General features: G+C 39.6%; 1 protein-coding gene across 5 annotated transcripts in view; it reads right to left on the minus strand.

The window, feature by feature from the left end:
- Positions 1-1793: 1793 nt before the first annotated feature.
- The window catches only part of ZNF182 (zinc finger protein 182), a 29307-nt gene continuing 13169 nt past the window's right edge, over positions 1794-17931 (minus strand). For 4 of the 5 annotated variants that reach the window (XM_042974795.1, XM_007081612.3, XM_042974793.1 and 1 more), the window contains exons 4-6: positions 9377-9503; positions 8970-9065; positions 1794-4722 (exon numbers count right to left, since the gene is read on the minus strand). In XM_042974795.1, coding sequence (XP_042830729.1) covers positions 3092-4722; positions 8970-9065; positions 9377-9503 — 1854 coding nt within the window. In that variant the 3' untranslated portion in view covers positions 1794-3091. The remainder of the gene's footprint in view (positions 4723-8969; positions 9066-9376; positions 9504-17931) is intronic. The other variant, XM_042974796.1, reaches the window with a different exon arrangement.

Raw genomic sequence — 17931 nt, forward strand, 5'->3', positions numbered from 1 at the left:
GTCCCTCGCTGATACCCATATTCTTCCTCTTCACACTTGCTAATGGTCTGCCATATTTTGCCGCTCGTCTGACTGCTCTTTACTCTGCCCCGTTCACCATCATTCCCACTAGGTTTTCTATCCCAACTTACTCCACTCTATCCACATTTTCAACCCACTTTCTGCCCATTCACTCAAACTACTCACTCCCACTCTTCCCAGCATTACTCATATTGACTTATATTCTACTCTTCTCCAGTAACTCACCCCACTGGCTATTTATACAATTTTCTCCTACTCTTCCCTGTTTGCCCCCACTCTGCCCCCTCATTACTCCATTCCTTCACACCTGGCCCTTCCTTACCCTCTTCTATTTTCCCCTAATTCCAACCCACTTATCCACATCCTGCTGTTCACCCCCACCCTTTCCCCCTAGGTCCATGCCCCATTCACTTCGACTCACACACATGGCCCATTCGTTTGCCATCTGTGCCCCAGGAAGCAGGAGTTCATAATCAACCTGGAATGGTAAGATCTGACCCCTATCCACGCCCCACTTCAGGATGACCTGAAACCCCAGGAATATTCTTTATTTAGTGGGAAGATGAAATGCTTCATTTTTAGTGCCTTTGGGCATCATCCTCTCAGCAGACTGTACCAGAAGCAATAAGTCAGTCCCACATTTCTTCCAAGCTCTTTCTCCCTGGAAAGGCACTAAATGTGACATATCTGATTCACATAGCTCATAAAAAGGGAGTCCATGCTTCATTTTCTTGCAGGATAATTTAGGGGAAAAAACAAGGCTTGGAAGGGCACAGGCATGGTCCCAGAGGTCTGATTCATTCACCTGTTTTGTTAAATCCAAACACTGACCATGCCCAGTTTTACATAGCTTGGGTTACCCAGTTCCACCAGAGATAGCCCCAGTGAAAAGCCACAGAATCATGAGGGCCACAAATATGGTCACACAGTTGGACCTCTTCTTCTGGAGCAGACATACTGTTACCTGGTCTTTGGCTGTGTCCATTCGGACCATGGTTCTCAATATGTCACCAGCAGCAGTCTGACCTAGGGGGCAAGCTACCCAATTTCCTTGTGTACTCATGATTTTATCACTTATAATACAAATACGCAAACACAAATGAAATCTATATCATTGTGGTAAGATATGGAAAGACAATGGTGGGCTTTGTTACAGAATATTTTCAGATGTCTCTGTGCACACTAAGTAAGAACGTATTCCAGTCTTGGGGTGCCAGAGTGGCTCAGTCAGTTGCATGTCCGACAACTGACTTCGGCTCAGGTCATGATCTCATGGTTTATGAGTTCAAGCCCCACACCGGGCTCTGTGCTGACAGCACGGAGCCTGCTTAGGATTTCAGTCTCAATTATTTCAGGTTTACATGATGTGGTCCCAGCTGACCTAAGAATCACCTTATTGGACCCCCTCAGGAAAGTAATGCCTGTGTACCTTTGGAACTGGCTAGATATCGGTTTTTCTGGCAGATTATTCACTCAAAAAATGTAACTCCACATTGAACATATATGTATTAAATGCTATGAAATCCTGGGGTGCTTGGGTGGCTCAGCTAGTTGAATGTCCAACTTCGGCTCAGGTCATGATCTCATGGTTTGTGAGCTCGAGCCCCGCATAGGGCTTGCTGCTGTCAGCACAGAACCCGCTTCAGATCTTCTGCCCACCCCCGGCCCCTTCCTCGTTGGTTCTCTCTCAAAATAAATAAACTTCTTTAAAAAATGTTATGAAATCCTATATTTAGAATATAACTTCATTATCACAGCTGTGGAACAAAATATGCATTTTAAAAAGTTTTATTTATTGAAAAGGTAGTACATCCACATAGCACGATTTTCAAAAATTATGAAAGGACATACACAGTTGTCTCCCTCCCAACTCCATTCCCCCAGCCACCCATTTCCCCTTCCCTTTCCCAGAGGTAATAGGGTTCCCAGCTTCTCATGTATCTTCCCAGAGATAGTTTATGCATATATGCTCAATTATGTACTTGCCATTTGTTCTTTTTATGTATGAATGGTAGCATATTATATTCACTGTCTTGCACCCTGCTTTTTGCACCTAATGATGTATGTTGGAGATCTTCCACATCACTGCCCAAATGATGCCCAGGTTCTCTTTCTACATTTATTCATTTTGTCTACCTGGGAGTTTGTTATATAAGCATGCTGAGATTCCAGGATCCAGACCCGTCATCTGGACAGCTTCCAACCTCTTGTTTTCACAAACAGTGCACCAGCGAGTATCTGTTGTGTTCATCATTTTGTACATGCATGAGTATATACATTCCTAGAAGTGGAACTGCTGGCTCAAAGCCATTGCATTTGTGGTTTTCATTACTTTGGAATCATTTTTGTTTGAATAAGAGTTTTTCCTGGACGTGCTGTTTGATAAGAAGCCAGGGCCACGTTCTAGGCAGGTAAGAGTTTTTCTTACAATTGGGATGATTTTTTTTTCTCCATTTGCTATTTCTTTTAGAGTTGATTTCTCCAGTCAGTAAACAGGTGCAGCCGAAGGGTTCTTCACAAGGAACACTCCCTTCTCTTGCCCCAGCCCCTGCCAAGTGCTCCTCTCAGGAGTACAGACTACTTTCTACAAATATGGCTTGTCTGAGCGATTCCTTGTCGAGGCCTCTGTCTCTCCTCAGACCCCAAGTGGGTCTAGGAAACATCCTATCTCCCACCTGCCCACGCCCTCTGCTACTCTTGTGGATGTATGTGGTCTTACACTCAGAGTATATCCTAAACCTCAACTAAGAGTCCTTCCCAGTGCTGTCTCACATCTGCAGCCTTGAGTGTTCTCTCTAAAATCTGCTGCACCATCGCTTGCTTCCCTCTGCCTCTGGCAGCACTCCCATCAAGGTTTTAGCTATCTCCTCATTTTGTTAGATACAGAGATTATACTTCTGCTTTTTATCCTGGTAGTTTCTGGGTGAAGAATGAGATGAAAAAAAGAGAGGCTGGCTTTATTCCCCATATTTAAACCAGAAGTCCAAACATACTTTTAAAATGTTAACTAAATTGACAAAAACTTCCTTCAGTGAACATTAACATTTAACAGGCACCACTGATATACTCTCTAATGTGCAATGAGCTTTGACTTCCGGCTGTGGCCTTTTCCGTGGGCTTTCTTTCCCGTATGTGTTCTCTGATGTACGATAAGGTTTGATTTTTGGGTAAAGGCTTTCCCACATTCTGTACACTTGTAGGGTTTCTCTCCAGTATGAGTTCGCTGGTGTACAGTGAATGTGGATTTTTCTCTGAAGGCTTTGCCACACTCAGAACATGCATAGGGTTTCTCTCCTGTGTGTGTTCGCTGATGTATTATGAGCTGTGACTTTTGACTAAAAGCTTTCCAACATACGGGACATTCATAAGGTTTCTCTCCTGTATGAATTCTCTGATGTATAATGAGCTTGGACTTTTCTCGGAAGGCTTTGCCACATTCATTACATTTATATGGTTTTTCTTCTGTATGAGTTCTTTGATGTATAATGAGGTATGATTTCTGGGAAAATGCTTTTTCACATTCACTGCATTCATAGGGCTTCTCTCCTGTGTGACCCCTCTGGTGTAGCATAAGATAGGATTTCTGAGAGAATGCTTTCTCACATTCATTACATTCAAAAGGTTTCTCTCCTGAATGGGTTCTCTGATGTACACCAAGGTTTGATTTTTGGGTGAAGGTTTTCCCACACACATCACACTCATAGGGTTTTTCTCCTGTATGAGTTCTCTGATGCACGATGAGGGTTGACTTCTCATTGAAAGACTTCCCACATTCGGTACATTTATGAGGTTTCTCTCCTGTATGAGTTCTTTGATGTATAATGAGAGTTGACTTATCACTGAAAGTTTTCTTACACTCATTACATTCATGTGGTTTCTTTCCTGTATGAGTACTATGATGTATAATTAGATCAAGCTTCTGTATGAAAGACTCCCCACATTTAGTGCATTCATAAGTTTTCTCTCCTGTATGGGTTTTCTGATGGACAATGAGGTTTGACTTCTGTGTGAAGGCTTTTCCACATTCGTTACATTCATAAGGCTTCTCTCCTGTATGAGTCCTGTAATGTATGATGACAGTTGACTTTTCTCTGAAGGCTTTTCCACATTCTGGACACTCAAAGGGTCGCTCTCCTGTATGACTTCTCAAATGTATAATGAGCTGAGATTTTTGGCTAAAGGCTTTTCCACATTCAGTACATCCAAAGGGTTTCTCTCCTGTGTGAGTTCTCCAATGTACAATGAGGTGTGACTTCTTGCTGAATGTTTTCCTACATGCAGTGCATTCAAAGGGTTTCTCTCCATTTTTAATTCTCTCTTGTAGACTAAGACCTTTCTTTCGCCTCAGGGCCTTCCCACATTCTTTATATCCATGGGGTTTTACTCCAGGAGTTGTTTTCTCATACTCAGTGTGGAAGAATAATTTTGCACATCCATTATCATGTTTCTTTCCTACAGAACTTCTGGTAAATAGGTCTAAATTATCTACCATATTATTTCCAAATGACTCATGTTTATGGGATCTTTGTATTGAAGCCACAAAGTTTGTACTAAGATGAAGTACATTTCCAAATTCATTATAGTCAGGGCCAGTCCTGGTGATAATTGTTGTCTTGTCAGGGAATCCAATTTGCATCAACAAATACCTATCTTGGTCATCCTGGTGCTGTCTCTCAATCTGTTCATCAACTTGATAGGCTTCTAGAAGGAAGTACAATAAACCATTTTTGTAACTTAACATTATGTAATGGAACTTCTTTAAAAATCCCCTACCATATAAAAGCCAATACTATTTTTGTTTGGGTGCAAAAACGTGATTTTATTAAAGCATGGGGAGAGCTGGTATAATTATCTCATTTTATGAGTTCCTAGAGAGAATTTTGATGGTCAAATCCTGTTCTTTTACTAAACTCCCACCTCCTAGTCTTTTTGTTACCAAAAACAATCTTACCTTGATATCTCAGTCTTTCTTACCTCTACTTTTACATCATCTCTGATTTCCATCAATTCTGGGGACTTTATCACCCTTCATTTATCATATGAACTCTTAACTGTACCGACTTACACTATTTCTAACTAGGTAGAAATACAACAGTGTGATTAGTGGACTCAAATTTTACAATCCTGAATCCACATTCTTAGTGAATAGGATAAAGATCTAGAAAGATTAGCCTTACAAAAACAAAGATCACCTTAAAGATCTCTGCCCAATCTGGAGTCATCCAAGCTTGCAGTTTGTCAACACCACCTTCTGCTCCTATCTACATTCTTTTCACTAAAAACCCTTCCTCATGTTCTATCACTCACATAGCCCAGTCTTCCATATTTTGCTATGATCAGAATATCGATAACTTTCAAGGAGCAATTCAGTCTTTTCACAAAAGCTTACTCTGATCTTCCTATATAATTTTTGTTAATTTCTAAAGTAGTCATCTGTACCACTCATTTAGACAGTTAAAGTTGCAAAGCCTTGCCTTAAATATACCATGTTTCACCAATTGCAAGATGCATATTATTTCACATTTTAACATCTCTGAATCCAGATGTACCTTATAATCAATGACATCTCATAAATTAATTGGTGGCAATTTTTCTTAGTGGTATGTATTAAATTTAATTGGATCTTGGGGCACCTGGGTGGCTCAGTCAGTTGAGCGGCTGGCCAACTCTTGATGTGGGCTCAGGTCATGATCCCAGGGTTGTGGGATCAAGCCTCGTGTTGGGCTCTGCACTGAGCATGGAGCCCACTCAAGATTCTCTCCCTCCCTCTGCCCCTCTCCCTCACTCACACACTCTCTAAAATTAAATTAAAAAAAATCAACTGGATCTTGAAGTCAATAAAATATGCTAAATACTTTTTGCATATATACTGAATTTTAATCATTTTTGTAGTTTAATTTTTTCCTACCTTCTCCTAAAATTCTGTATGAAAATTATCAAATGTACAAAAAAGATGAAAGAGTAAAAAAAGACTCATTACCATTTAGATTTAACAATGATAACACTTACAATAGTAATACTGAAGTTTAAAATGGATCATGTTCCTATGACATCCTTAATTATATTAGCAAAGCACTAGTTCTTAACCAGGCATGAACATCAGAATCACAGGAAAAGCTTTTACAAAATACATCTGATGGGACCCAAGCTCCACCAAGCATCTACTGAATCTGGACCTCATTAGGTGGTAAGAAGCAGCATAGTTAGGGTCATAAGCTCTCTAGCCCAGGATCAAATCCTGGCTCAACCATTCACTTGCTCTGTGACCTGAGCAACTTACCTAATCTATTTGTATTTTATTTCCCATCTGGAAACAGGAGTTGTAATAGTGCTTACTCAAATGTTGATAGGATTAACCTGCTTATAACAGGGCATGCATGGCACATAGGAAGTACTTTCAACTGTTTGCTAGAACAACTGATGCTACTACTACAATAACAACTACTATTATGATTAAGAGCCACTATACTCCTATAAGAAGAAATAAGGAATATGTCAATATATTCAACATGTTCTTGACCATTAAGTGAAAAAAAGGTGAATAAAACTGTACATAATAGGCTACCATTTTTCTAAAGAAAGAAATATATAAATATATATTTATATGGGCTCATCATATAAACAATGGAAGACTATACCTTTAAATTTTAATAAATGATTACTTACAGGAAAAAGGAAGGAAGAGAATGAGATGGAGGGAAAGCAGCTGAACTTCTTTAAATATACCTTGTTTTCTAGATTTGACTTTGGAACCAAGGCAATATTTTATATAATCATAAGCAAAACTGAATTTAAAAGGCTTCCATAATAATAATTATACCCTCATCTGTATTTCCAAACAACCATGCTGAAAAGTCTTGATTCTTAATGGCACCAACATGATTACCTCAATTAATTGAAACCACTATAGACATTTAGCAGTTTCAGAATAATACTAACAATATTACCATCAGATGTTAAGATTAACAAAGTAAAAACCTTTAAGCAGAGAATTTGATTTGGAAATACCAATTTGAACAGATGATATACTTTCTCTTTAAAATCTTTTTTTTTAAAACATAGTTCCTAGCTTTGTCAATAAAAAGGCCTAGAAACAATTCCATAATGTCTAAATTGTGGTCTGAAAACACTATTTACCCCTAAAAAACCAGGGATCCTTAGAGAAATGGCTGATTCCAGGCCGGAGATGGAAAATATATAAAATGAGCTTGGAACATCTTGTAACAGAAAGCAAGGAAGCAAAGACTCAGGAGCCAACTTGAAAGGGTTTCCACTGGCCAGAGACAGGGCAGTTTGATTCACAGTAAGAATAAGGCAGTGGATTAAAAAATAAAATATGGATCCTCAAAAAGGACATATTAGTCACCTTTTGAATGATTCTACAAAACCAACTCCTTATTTTTTAAAACTGGTAAATATATGGAAAAACATATGCAACTCATATGGAACTCATGGAACTAACATGTAACCAAATAATAGATGAAGGGCAATCCTCTTTATAGAAATATTCCAGCTAATCAACAAAGAAGGAATGATAGAATATCACCACTTTGCAAACATTAATGAATTAATAGATCTGAGCAATAATCACCGATAACTCATCATTACAATAGACAACCATGCCTCCTGATGGAAGGATGTTACACCAGCTAGGAAGTAAACTTGCTAAAACATAAAACCCTGAATCTGATCAAATTTCAAAATCTAACCACCAATTTACAAGAAAAACAAGGGACAGAGGAGTATGTTAAATACCACCATAGGGGACTTAGCAAAGTCCAGAATGTGGGAAACTAAAAGACAACCAGTTACTTTATAAAAATAAAAGAGGAGGGGCGCCTGAGGTGGCTCAATTGGTTAAGCATCCAACTCTTGGTTTTGGCTCAAGTCATGATCTCATGGTTCATGGGATCAAGCCTCACATCATGCTGTGCGCTGATAGCACAGAGCCTGCTCGGGATTCATTCATATTCTTTCTTTCTCAGTTCACACTGTACTTTCCCTGTTTCAGACCTAGAATCAGCAGCTTCTCCAAGGATGTTCGATTCCTTTTTAGTGGGGAATGGTACTGAGAAATCAGAATCTAGGTGCTGGGTGTGCTTATAGCTACTTGGATTCTTGTTTCTTATAACCTACAAATGATTCCTGTCCATCTTTTTTTCCCTTTTATTTCTTTAAAGTTTACTTATTTACTTTTGAGGTATAGAAGAGATAGTGCGCCACATTTTGTATGGTTCCATTTATATGAAATTTCCAGAATAGGAAAAACCATAGAGGCAGAAAGTAGATCAGTAAGTGCCAGGGGCTGGGGGAAGGAAGAAATGGAGACTGACTGATAAGGGGTAAGGGTTTCTTTTTGGGGTGATGATAATGTTCTAGAATTAGATAGTGGTGATAGTCTCATAACTGGGTGAATATCCTAAAAATCACTGAATCTGCAGACTTCAAGAGAGTGAATTTTATGGTCTGTGCATTATATCTCAATAAAGCTATTTTTTAAAAAAGATAATCAAGATTTTCTAGGAGAGCAAATGTGATAGGAATATCTAAAATGAGTGGAATCAGGTAATCCAATATGGAATTAGAGCCTTTGTTCCTAGGCCTGTGACTAATGTGGGTCTGGCTTTAGATAAGGCAGCAAGGGAAATGAGAATGGGAGAAGTGGCAGGGCTTAGGGGCAGGGACATGCAGCTAAGACACTTCCATGCTGGGAAAAGGAACTGTGCAGAAATCTGTGGGTGAGCACCAACTTAAGGGGAGTGGTCTGATGAGTATGGGACAGGGGTGAGGATGTCAGTCTTATGTCTGAGATATTCATGTCCCTAACTAACAACATCAAATGGTCACAACCTTTCTCAAGACATTCCTGAAAGCCTTTTCAGAGGTCCTTACTCCTGGGTGACAAGGTGGCACTTAGTGTCACCATCGTCTGAGTCAATCCCGCTTACCTGGAAAGTCCCAAATTGAGATTTTTGTCTCTGCCAGGCATGGCTCTTCTACCTCCAATTTGAGGATGAGGTCTGGTTTGGTAACCTGCTGCCCTGCTAATGAGAAATGACAGTGACACCTCCTTGGTCTTCAGAGCCTCTGAGAAAGAAGAAGGTGGAGTGTGGGGCAGCACAAGAGACCTATCAATTGACATAATGGTCAAGTCAAACCACTTCACCTGGGTTTTGAGTTCACAAACACCCTGTCAGGAAAGCAAAGGGGGGAAAAGGAACTTTGATCCCCAGAATTCAATGTCAAACTTCTCAAGCAGTTCAGAGGTCTTACAAGATTTCAAAATTGAGAAAGGATACACCCTCTGTCAGAGACAATCACAAACAGCAAAGTTACCTGAGGAAGCCATTCTTACCCACAGAGACCAGGTTGCTATAGGTCTCTAGCATCACTTCTCTGTACAGAGACTTCTGTGAAGGGTTCAGGTACTGCCACTCCTCGTGGGTGAAATCCACAGCCACATCCTCAAATGTCACGAGTCCCTGTAATTGTACATTCCTTTTATTCTAAAATACTGATCACCAGGTGAGGAGGATGAAAGGAACTTCTGATTGGGTTCCCAGTTCATGATGATGACTTAATACAAGAGGCCTACATTGTTGGAAAATCACAAATCATGGTAGAAAAACTACTCCATCAAATATATGGAATATTCTCTAAGTATATCGAATATACAAAAGAGAATGTGGTATTCGCACAAGGATAGACAAATAGTCCAGTAGAACTAAAAATAGAATCCAGGGGCACCTGGGTGGCTCAGTCGGTTAAGCGTCCAACTTTGGCTCAGGTCATGATCTCATGGTTCTTGAGTTCGAGCCCAATTCAAGTTCTATGCTGACAGCTCAGAGCCTGGAACCTGCTTCAGGTTCTTTGTCTCCTCTCTCTCTGTCCGCCCCCCTCCAAAATAAATAAACATTAAAGAATTTTTAAAGAATCCAAATGTGTATGGATACCTGAGTTATGAAAAAGTTGGCCCTACAGAGCAGTGGGGAGAGGATGAGCTTTTCAAATAAATGTGGATGAATTACTGGATTATCTACATGGGGGGAAAAAACCACACTTAGCCACTAACTCACTATACACAAAAATCAACTACAGATAAATTGTAAGTCTAATGTGAAAGATAATACAATAAGGTGGCTAGAAAACAATAAAGGAAAATGTTTTCATAGTCCTGGGGTAGGGAAAGAATTCTAAAACAAGATGTGAAAAGAGCTACTCATAAAGAAAAGGCTTTAAAATGTCACAAGATTAATAGCACCGCAGTCAGGGAAATACAAATCAAAACCACAATGAGATATCACCTCACGCCTGTCAGAATGGCTAAAATTAACAACACAAGAAACAACAGGTGTTGGCAAGGATATGGGGCAAGGGTGGTAGGAATGTAAACTGGTGCAGCCACTCTGGAAAACAGTAGGGAGGGTCCTCAAAAAGCTAAAAATAGAACTACTCTATGATCCAGCAATTGCACTACTAGGTATTTACCCAAACAATACAAAAATACTAACTTGAAAGGGATACATGCACCTCAATGTTTATACCAGGATTATTTACAATAGCCAAATTATGGAAAGAGCCCAAATGTCCACTGACTCATGAATGGATAAGGAAGAAGTGGTATATATATACGACAGAATATCACTCAGCCATAAAAAAGGATGAAATCTTGTCATTTACAACATGGATGGAACTAGAATTATGCTAAGTGAAATAAGTCAGAGAAAGATAAATACCATATGATTTTACTCATACATGGAATTTAGAAAACAAAATGAATGAGGAAAGGAGAAAACAAAAGAGGGAAAGAGGCAAGCCAAGAAAGACTTTTGACTATAGAGACCAAACTGACGGTTATCAGAGGGGAGGTGGGTGCAGGGATGGATGAAATGGGTGATGGGGATTTAAGGAGTGCACTTGTGATGAGCACTGGATGTTGTATTTAAGTGTTGAATCACTAAATTGTACACCTGAAACTAATATTACACTGTATGTTACCTAACTGGAATTTACATTTTAAAAAGGTACAGGGCACCTGGGTGGCTCAGTTGGTTAAGCATCCGACTTTGATTCAAGTCATGATCTCATGGTTTGTGGGTTCGAGCCCTGCATTGGGCTCTGTGCTGACATCTCAGAACCTGGAGCCTGTTTCAGATTCTGTCTCCCTCTCTCTCTGCCCCTCCCCTGCTTGCACTCTCTCTCTCTCTCTCTCTCAAAAATAAAGAAACATTAAAAAAAATGTTTTTTAAGTACAAAAGTAAAAAGGCAAGCTTTAAATGGGAAGACTATCTGCTACACTCAAAAGTGATAAAGGGGGCGCCTGGGTGGCTCAGTCAGTTAAGCATCCGACTTCAGCTTAGGTCATGATCTCACGGTTCATGAGTTTGAGCCCCACGTCGGGCTCTGTGCTGACAGCTCAGAGCCTGGAGCCCACTTGGATTCTATGTCTCCCCCTCTCTCTCTGTCCCTCCCACACTCTCTGTCTCTCACTCAAAAATAAATAAACATTAAAAAGTGATAAAGGGATCTTATCTGGAACATAACAAAAGTCCTACAAATCAATAAGAAACACACAACACAAAAAACCAGAGAAGAGATGTGAATATGTACTTCACTAAAAAGAAAACCTCAATGACCTATGAACATAAGAAAACGTACTCAACCCCATTAGCACTCAGGCAACCACTTAAATGTACTCAATGCAATTAGCACCCACATAAATGAAGTTTTAAGCCATGCTGAGACACTACTATGCCCCCACTAGAAAGGTTATAATTAGGGGCACCTGGGTGGCTCAGTCAGTTAAGCGTCCGACTTCGGCTCAGGTCATGATCTCGAGGTTTGTGAGTTCAAGCCCCGCGTCGGGCTCTGTGCTGACAGCTCAGAGCCTGGAGCCTGTTTCAGATTCTGTGTCTCCCTCTCTCTCTCTAGACCCTCCCCCATCCATGCTCTGTCTCTCTCTGTCTCAAAAATAAATAAACGTTAAAAATTTTTTTTTTAAAAAGAAAGGTTATAATTAAGCAGACTAAAATATTGTAAGATTGTGTTGAAATGAGAACTCTCACATACTTAGTAGGAATATAAACTGGCAGAGTTGCTTGGGGAAACAGTTTGACACTGTTTACTAAAGTTAACGATTTCCATATGTTATGACCCAGCAATAGAATTTACTTCTAGGTACACGGCTTAAAGAAAATCATGCACATATGCTCTAGAAAACAAGTACAGGGATGTTCACACAAGCACTACTTCTAAAACGAAAACTGTGGAAAAAAATCAAATGTCCCTCAATACACAACGGGTAAATTGTGGCACAGTCACTTAACGGGATCCTGGGTGGTAATGAAAATAAATGAACTACAACTACACATCCAACACAGATGAATCTTGCAGATGTACTGATGGACAAAAGAATCCAGACACAAGAGTACATGCTGCATGATTCTATTTAAAAATAGTAAGAGAACAGGCAGGGCCAATCCATGATGCTAAAAATCAGGAGTGACTGATTATCTTTGTGGGTGGTACTGATTGGGAGAAGGCATGAGTGTGGATTGAGGTCCTCGTTATGTTCTAATCTTGACCTGGAGGGTGACTACACGGTGTGTTCACTTTGTGATAATGCATCAAGTTGTTCACATATAAACTGCATTTCACATATAATTAAATGTACTTTATCTCTTTATACTTAAACATTATTTCTGACAAAAGTGCAAAGGTAGGGGCGTCTGGGTGGCTCAGTCAGTTGAGTGTCCAACTCCTGATGTCGGCTCAGGTCATGATCGCACAGTTTGAGGGTTTGAGCCCTTCCCTGGATTCCATGCTGACAGTGCAGAGCCTATTTAGGATCCTCTCTCTCCCTCTCTCCCTGCCCCTCCCCAGTTCCCGTTCTCTCTCTCTCTCAAAAATAAATAAATAAACTTTAGAAAAAGTGCAAAGGCAATTCAATGGAAAATGGGAGTTCCCATTTCAACAAATGGTGCTGGAACAACTGGATATAAATACGCAGAAAAAACCTCCAGTAAATACCTCCAATATATATAAAACTTAGACTCAAAATAGATCACAGACCTAATGCAAAATCTAAACCTATAAAATTTCGAGAAGAAAATATAGGAGAAAACCTTTTTAACATTAGGGTAGCCAAATATTTCTTAGGTGGGACAGTAAAATTCAAAGACACTGTTAAGAGAAGAAAAAGCCACAGAATGAAACAAAATATTTACAAATCACATTCTGGCCAAAAAAAAAAAAAAAAAAAGTTATATTGAGAATACATAAAGAACTCTCAAAACTAAAAAAACGCAAAAGATATTAAGCCAAAACAGATATACAAATTACAAATAAGTACATATAAAGATACTTAACATCAGGAAACTGCAAAATAAAACCACAATGAGAGAGGAGTTCAAGATGGTCCTGTGGGAAGACCATGAAATCACCTCCTCCCATGGACACAACAAACTTCCAGCTATATGTGGAATAATTTTCCTCTAAAAAGGACCTGAGAACTAGATGAACAGCACATCCATAACAAAAGACAAGGAGACACACTGAGAAGGGCAGGAGAGGCAATGACAGAGCCTTGCCTGGGAACCCACCCACCCCAGACGTGGTGACCCCACAATCAGAAGGGATCCCAAAAATATGGAACTCTACTCAAAGAGTAAAGGGATTGTGCCCCACTTCAGCAACCCCCAACCCTGGGGGCCAGCATCAGAAAAATAAGACCCCAACATGTCTAGTTTTGAAAACCAATGGGGATTAAGATCAGGAGAATCATAGAACTACAGGGAACATATAGATCCCACTCAAAGCAGCTGTCACAGAGGCAGGAACTTACAAGGACTTTATCTGGGGATGGAAGCACTGGACAATGGCATTTTAGCAATCTCATCCTAATTTGATGGTGATGAAACCAACAGGCATCATTTTTGGTGCTTACTAGCACCAGAGGCCATGCTCTGCCCACCCCATGCCATAACTGGGCTGGATTAGCACCCCACGCACCCTGCATAGTGCCCAACCCACAACAGGGCTGGGCTAGCACCCCAAGCACCATGCAACCTTTGCAGATACCAAGCCACAGGAATGACAGGTGAAGCATCCCAAGCCCCATTCTCCCTGCTCAGTGGCCAAGATGCAAACAGGCCAGGTCAGTGACCCATCCCCACCTTCCCACATAGTGGCTAAGCTGTGAATGGATAGGGTGAGTGCCATGAGCCCTGCCCTCCCCATGCAGAGACCAAGCCACGATGGATGGGCTAACAGCTTGAATCCCACTCTCCCCCATGAAGCAGTCCAGTCACAACAAAGCCAGGCAAGTGCCCTGAGTCCTGACCTCCCCACACAGCAGCTAAGGCCGGCCCTATCAGAGCCAGCATGAACATGCAGCCCACACAAGAGACACCCACAGAGGGCCAGACTCTGGTGGCCAAGGGAGAATTCTGGGCCACATGGAACATTTCCTACATAAGACTGCTCCTTCAAGACTGAGGGAGGTAGCTGTTTTACCTAATATATACAGACAAACGCAGAGAGACATGCAAAACGAGGAGACAGAGGAATATGTTCCAAACCAAAGAAGAAGGCAAATCCTCAGAAAAAGACCTTAATGAAATAGAGATTAGCAACCTACCCAATAAAGAATTCTAAGTGATGGTCGTAAAGATACTCACTGATCTCAGGAGAAGAATGGATGAACACAGTAAGAACTTCAACAAAAAGAAAAAAATATATAAGTACCAAACAGAAGTTATAACTAAACTGAAAAATACACTAGAGGGGTTCAAAAGTTGAATGAATGAAATGGAAGCACAAATCAGAGGACCATAAGACAAAGCAATGGAAAACAGTCAGAAAGAGCAGCAAGGTAAAAAAAGAACTAAAAGTAAGGATATCTTGAAGGACCACAGGCACAACATTAAGCAGAATAATATTTGCATTGTAAGAGTTCCAGAAGGAGAAGAGAAAAAGGATCGTAAATTTCTTGAAGATATAGTGGCTGAAAACTTCCCTAACCCGGGGAAGGATACAGACATTCAAGTTCAAGAAGCCCAGAGAGTTCAAATTAAGATGAACCCAAAGAAAAACACACCAAGACACATTATAATTATAATGGTAGAAGTTAAGGATAGTGAGAAAATATTTTTTTTAGGTTTATTTATTTAGAGAGAGAGAGAGAGAGAGAGAGAGAGTGCATGCGTGTGCACGAGCCAGGAAGGGGCAGAGAGAGAAGGAGAAAGAGAGAATCCCAAGCAGGCTCTACACTGTCAGCACAGAGCCCGATGTGGGGCTCAAACCCACAAACCATGAGATCATGACCCAAGCCAAAACAAGAGTCCAAGGCTCAACCGACTGAGCCACCCAGGCACCCCAAGGATAACAAGAAAATCTTAAAAGCAGTAAGAGAAAAGCAACAATACTATGTACAAAGGAGACCCCATAAGGTTTTTAGACTTTTCAGCAGAAACTTTGCAAACCAAAAAGGAGTGGGGTGACATATTTAAAGTACTAAAAGGGGAAAAAGTGCCAACCAGGAATTCTCTACCCATCAAGGTTATCATTCAGAATTGAAGGAGAGATTAAGAGTTTTCCAGATAAGCAAAATCTAACAGTTCATCACCACTAAACTGGCCTTACAAGAAATGTTAAAGGGACTTCTCTAAGCTAAGAAGAAAAGGCACTAATTAATTTTAAAATACATACGAAAGTGAAAATAGAAAAGGTAGGTAAAAATTAAAGATAGTAGATCAACCACTTATAAAGCAAGTATGAAGGGTAAAAGACAGAAGTAGTAAAATTAATTGAAAATAAAACAGTTAAGGGATACATAAAATAAAAAGTAAACTGTATCATCAAAAATCCAAAATGTAGGAGGGGGGAGTAAAAATTTAAAGCTTTGGAATGTGTTCAAAATTAATTTACTGTCAATTCAAAAATGAGTTACATACATGTTATATGTGAACCGAACAGTAACCACAAAGAAAAAAATTACAGAAATACATAGAAAGGAATCTAAACATAACACTATAGAAGACAAACCAGAAGGGAAGAAAGAGAAGAAGAAACAGAGGGGAACTACAACAGCCAGAAAACAATTAACAAAATGGCAATAAGTACATATCTATCAATAATTAAATGTAAATGGACTAAACGCTCCAATCAAAAAACAAAGGGTGGACAGATGGGAAAAAAGCCCTTTTATAGGCTACGCACAAGAGACTCACTTCAAACCTAAGGACACACACAGACTAAAAGTAGAGGGGCACCTGGGTGGCTCAGTTGGTTAAGCTTCCAACTTCGGCCCAAGTCATGATCTCGCAGTTCATGAATTCAAGCCCCGTGTGAGGCTCCATACTGACAACTCAGAGCCTGGAGCCTGCTTCAGATTCTATGTATCCCCCTCTCTCTCTGCCCCTACCCTGTTCGTGCTCGCTTGCTCTCTCTCTCAAAAATAAACATTAAAATTAAAAAAAAAGAAAGTAAAGGGATAGAAAAGGATGTATCATGTAAGTGGAAATGAAAAGAGAGCTGGGATAGGAATACTTGTATCAGAAAAATTAGACTTTAAAACAAAGACCATAACAAAAGACAAAGAAGGGTACTACATAATGATAAAGGGGTTGATCTAACAAGATGATATGACATTTGTAAATATGTATGAACTGAATATAGGAGCACCTAAATATATAAAGCAAATATTAACAGCAATAAAGAGATAAATAGACAGCAATACAATAATAGTAGGGGATTTTAACGCCTCACTTAAATCAATGGATAGATCATCCAGACAAAAAAATCAAAAAGAAAACATTGGCCTTAAACAACACACTAGACCAGAGGGACCTAATAGATATATACAGAACACCCCATCCAAAAACAGGAGATGGGACGCCTGGGTGGCTCAGTCGGTTATGCATCCTACTTCAGCTCAGGTCATGATCTCACAGTTCGTGGTTTCAAGCCCCACGTCAGGCTCTGTGCTGACAGTTCAGAGACTCAAGCCTGCTTCGGATCCATCCTGTGTTCATTCTCTTTCTCTCTCTCTCTCTTTCTGTCTCTCTCTCAAAAATAAATAAACATTAAAAAAACAGGAGAATACACATTTTTCTTGAGTGCACAGGGAACATTCTCCAGGATGGACTACGTGTTAGATCACAAAACAAGTCAATAAATTTAACAAGACTGAAATCATATCAAGCATCTTTTCCACAACTGTATGAAACTAAAAATCAATTACAAGAAACAACTGGAAAAACACAAACATGGAGACTAAACAACATGCTATTAACCAATGAATGAATCAAAAAGAAATCAAAAGATAACATGAGACAAATGAAAATGGAAACACAATGTTCCAAAATCTTTGGGACACAGCAAAAGCAGTTCTGAGAGAAGTTCATAGCAATACAGGTCTACCTCAGGAAATAAGAAAAACATCAAATAAACAATCTGTCTTAACACTTAAGGAAATAAAGAAAGAACAAAGCCCAAAGTTCGTATTAGAAAGGAAAGAATAAAGATCAGAATGGAAATAAATGAAATAGACACTAAAAAAAAAAAAATAGAAGGATGAATGAAAGTAAGAGCTGGTTCTTTGAAAAGGTAAACAAAATGAACAAACTTTTAGCCAGACTCAAGAAAAGAGAGCCCAAATAATAAAATCAGAAACAAATGAGAAATTAAAACTGATACCACAGAAATACAAAGGAAAAGAGAACACAATAAAGTTATATACTACCAATTAGACAACCTAGAAAAAATGGACAAATTCCTAGAAACATATAATCTTCTAAGACTAAATCATGAAGAAATAGAAAATCTCAGTAGACCAATTATTAACAATGAAATTGAATCAGTAATCAAAAACTCCCAATAAACAAAAGTCCAGGTCAAGTTGGCTTCCTC

The sequence above is a fragment of the Panthera tigris genome, chromosome X (assembly GCF_018350195.1).
Source record: "Panthera tigris isolate Pti1 chromosome X, P.tigris_Pti1_mat1.1, whole genome shotgun sequence".
Taxonomy (NCBI): domain Eukaryota; kingdom Metazoa; phylum Chordata; class Mammalia; order Carnivora; family Felidae; genus Panthera; species Panthera tigris.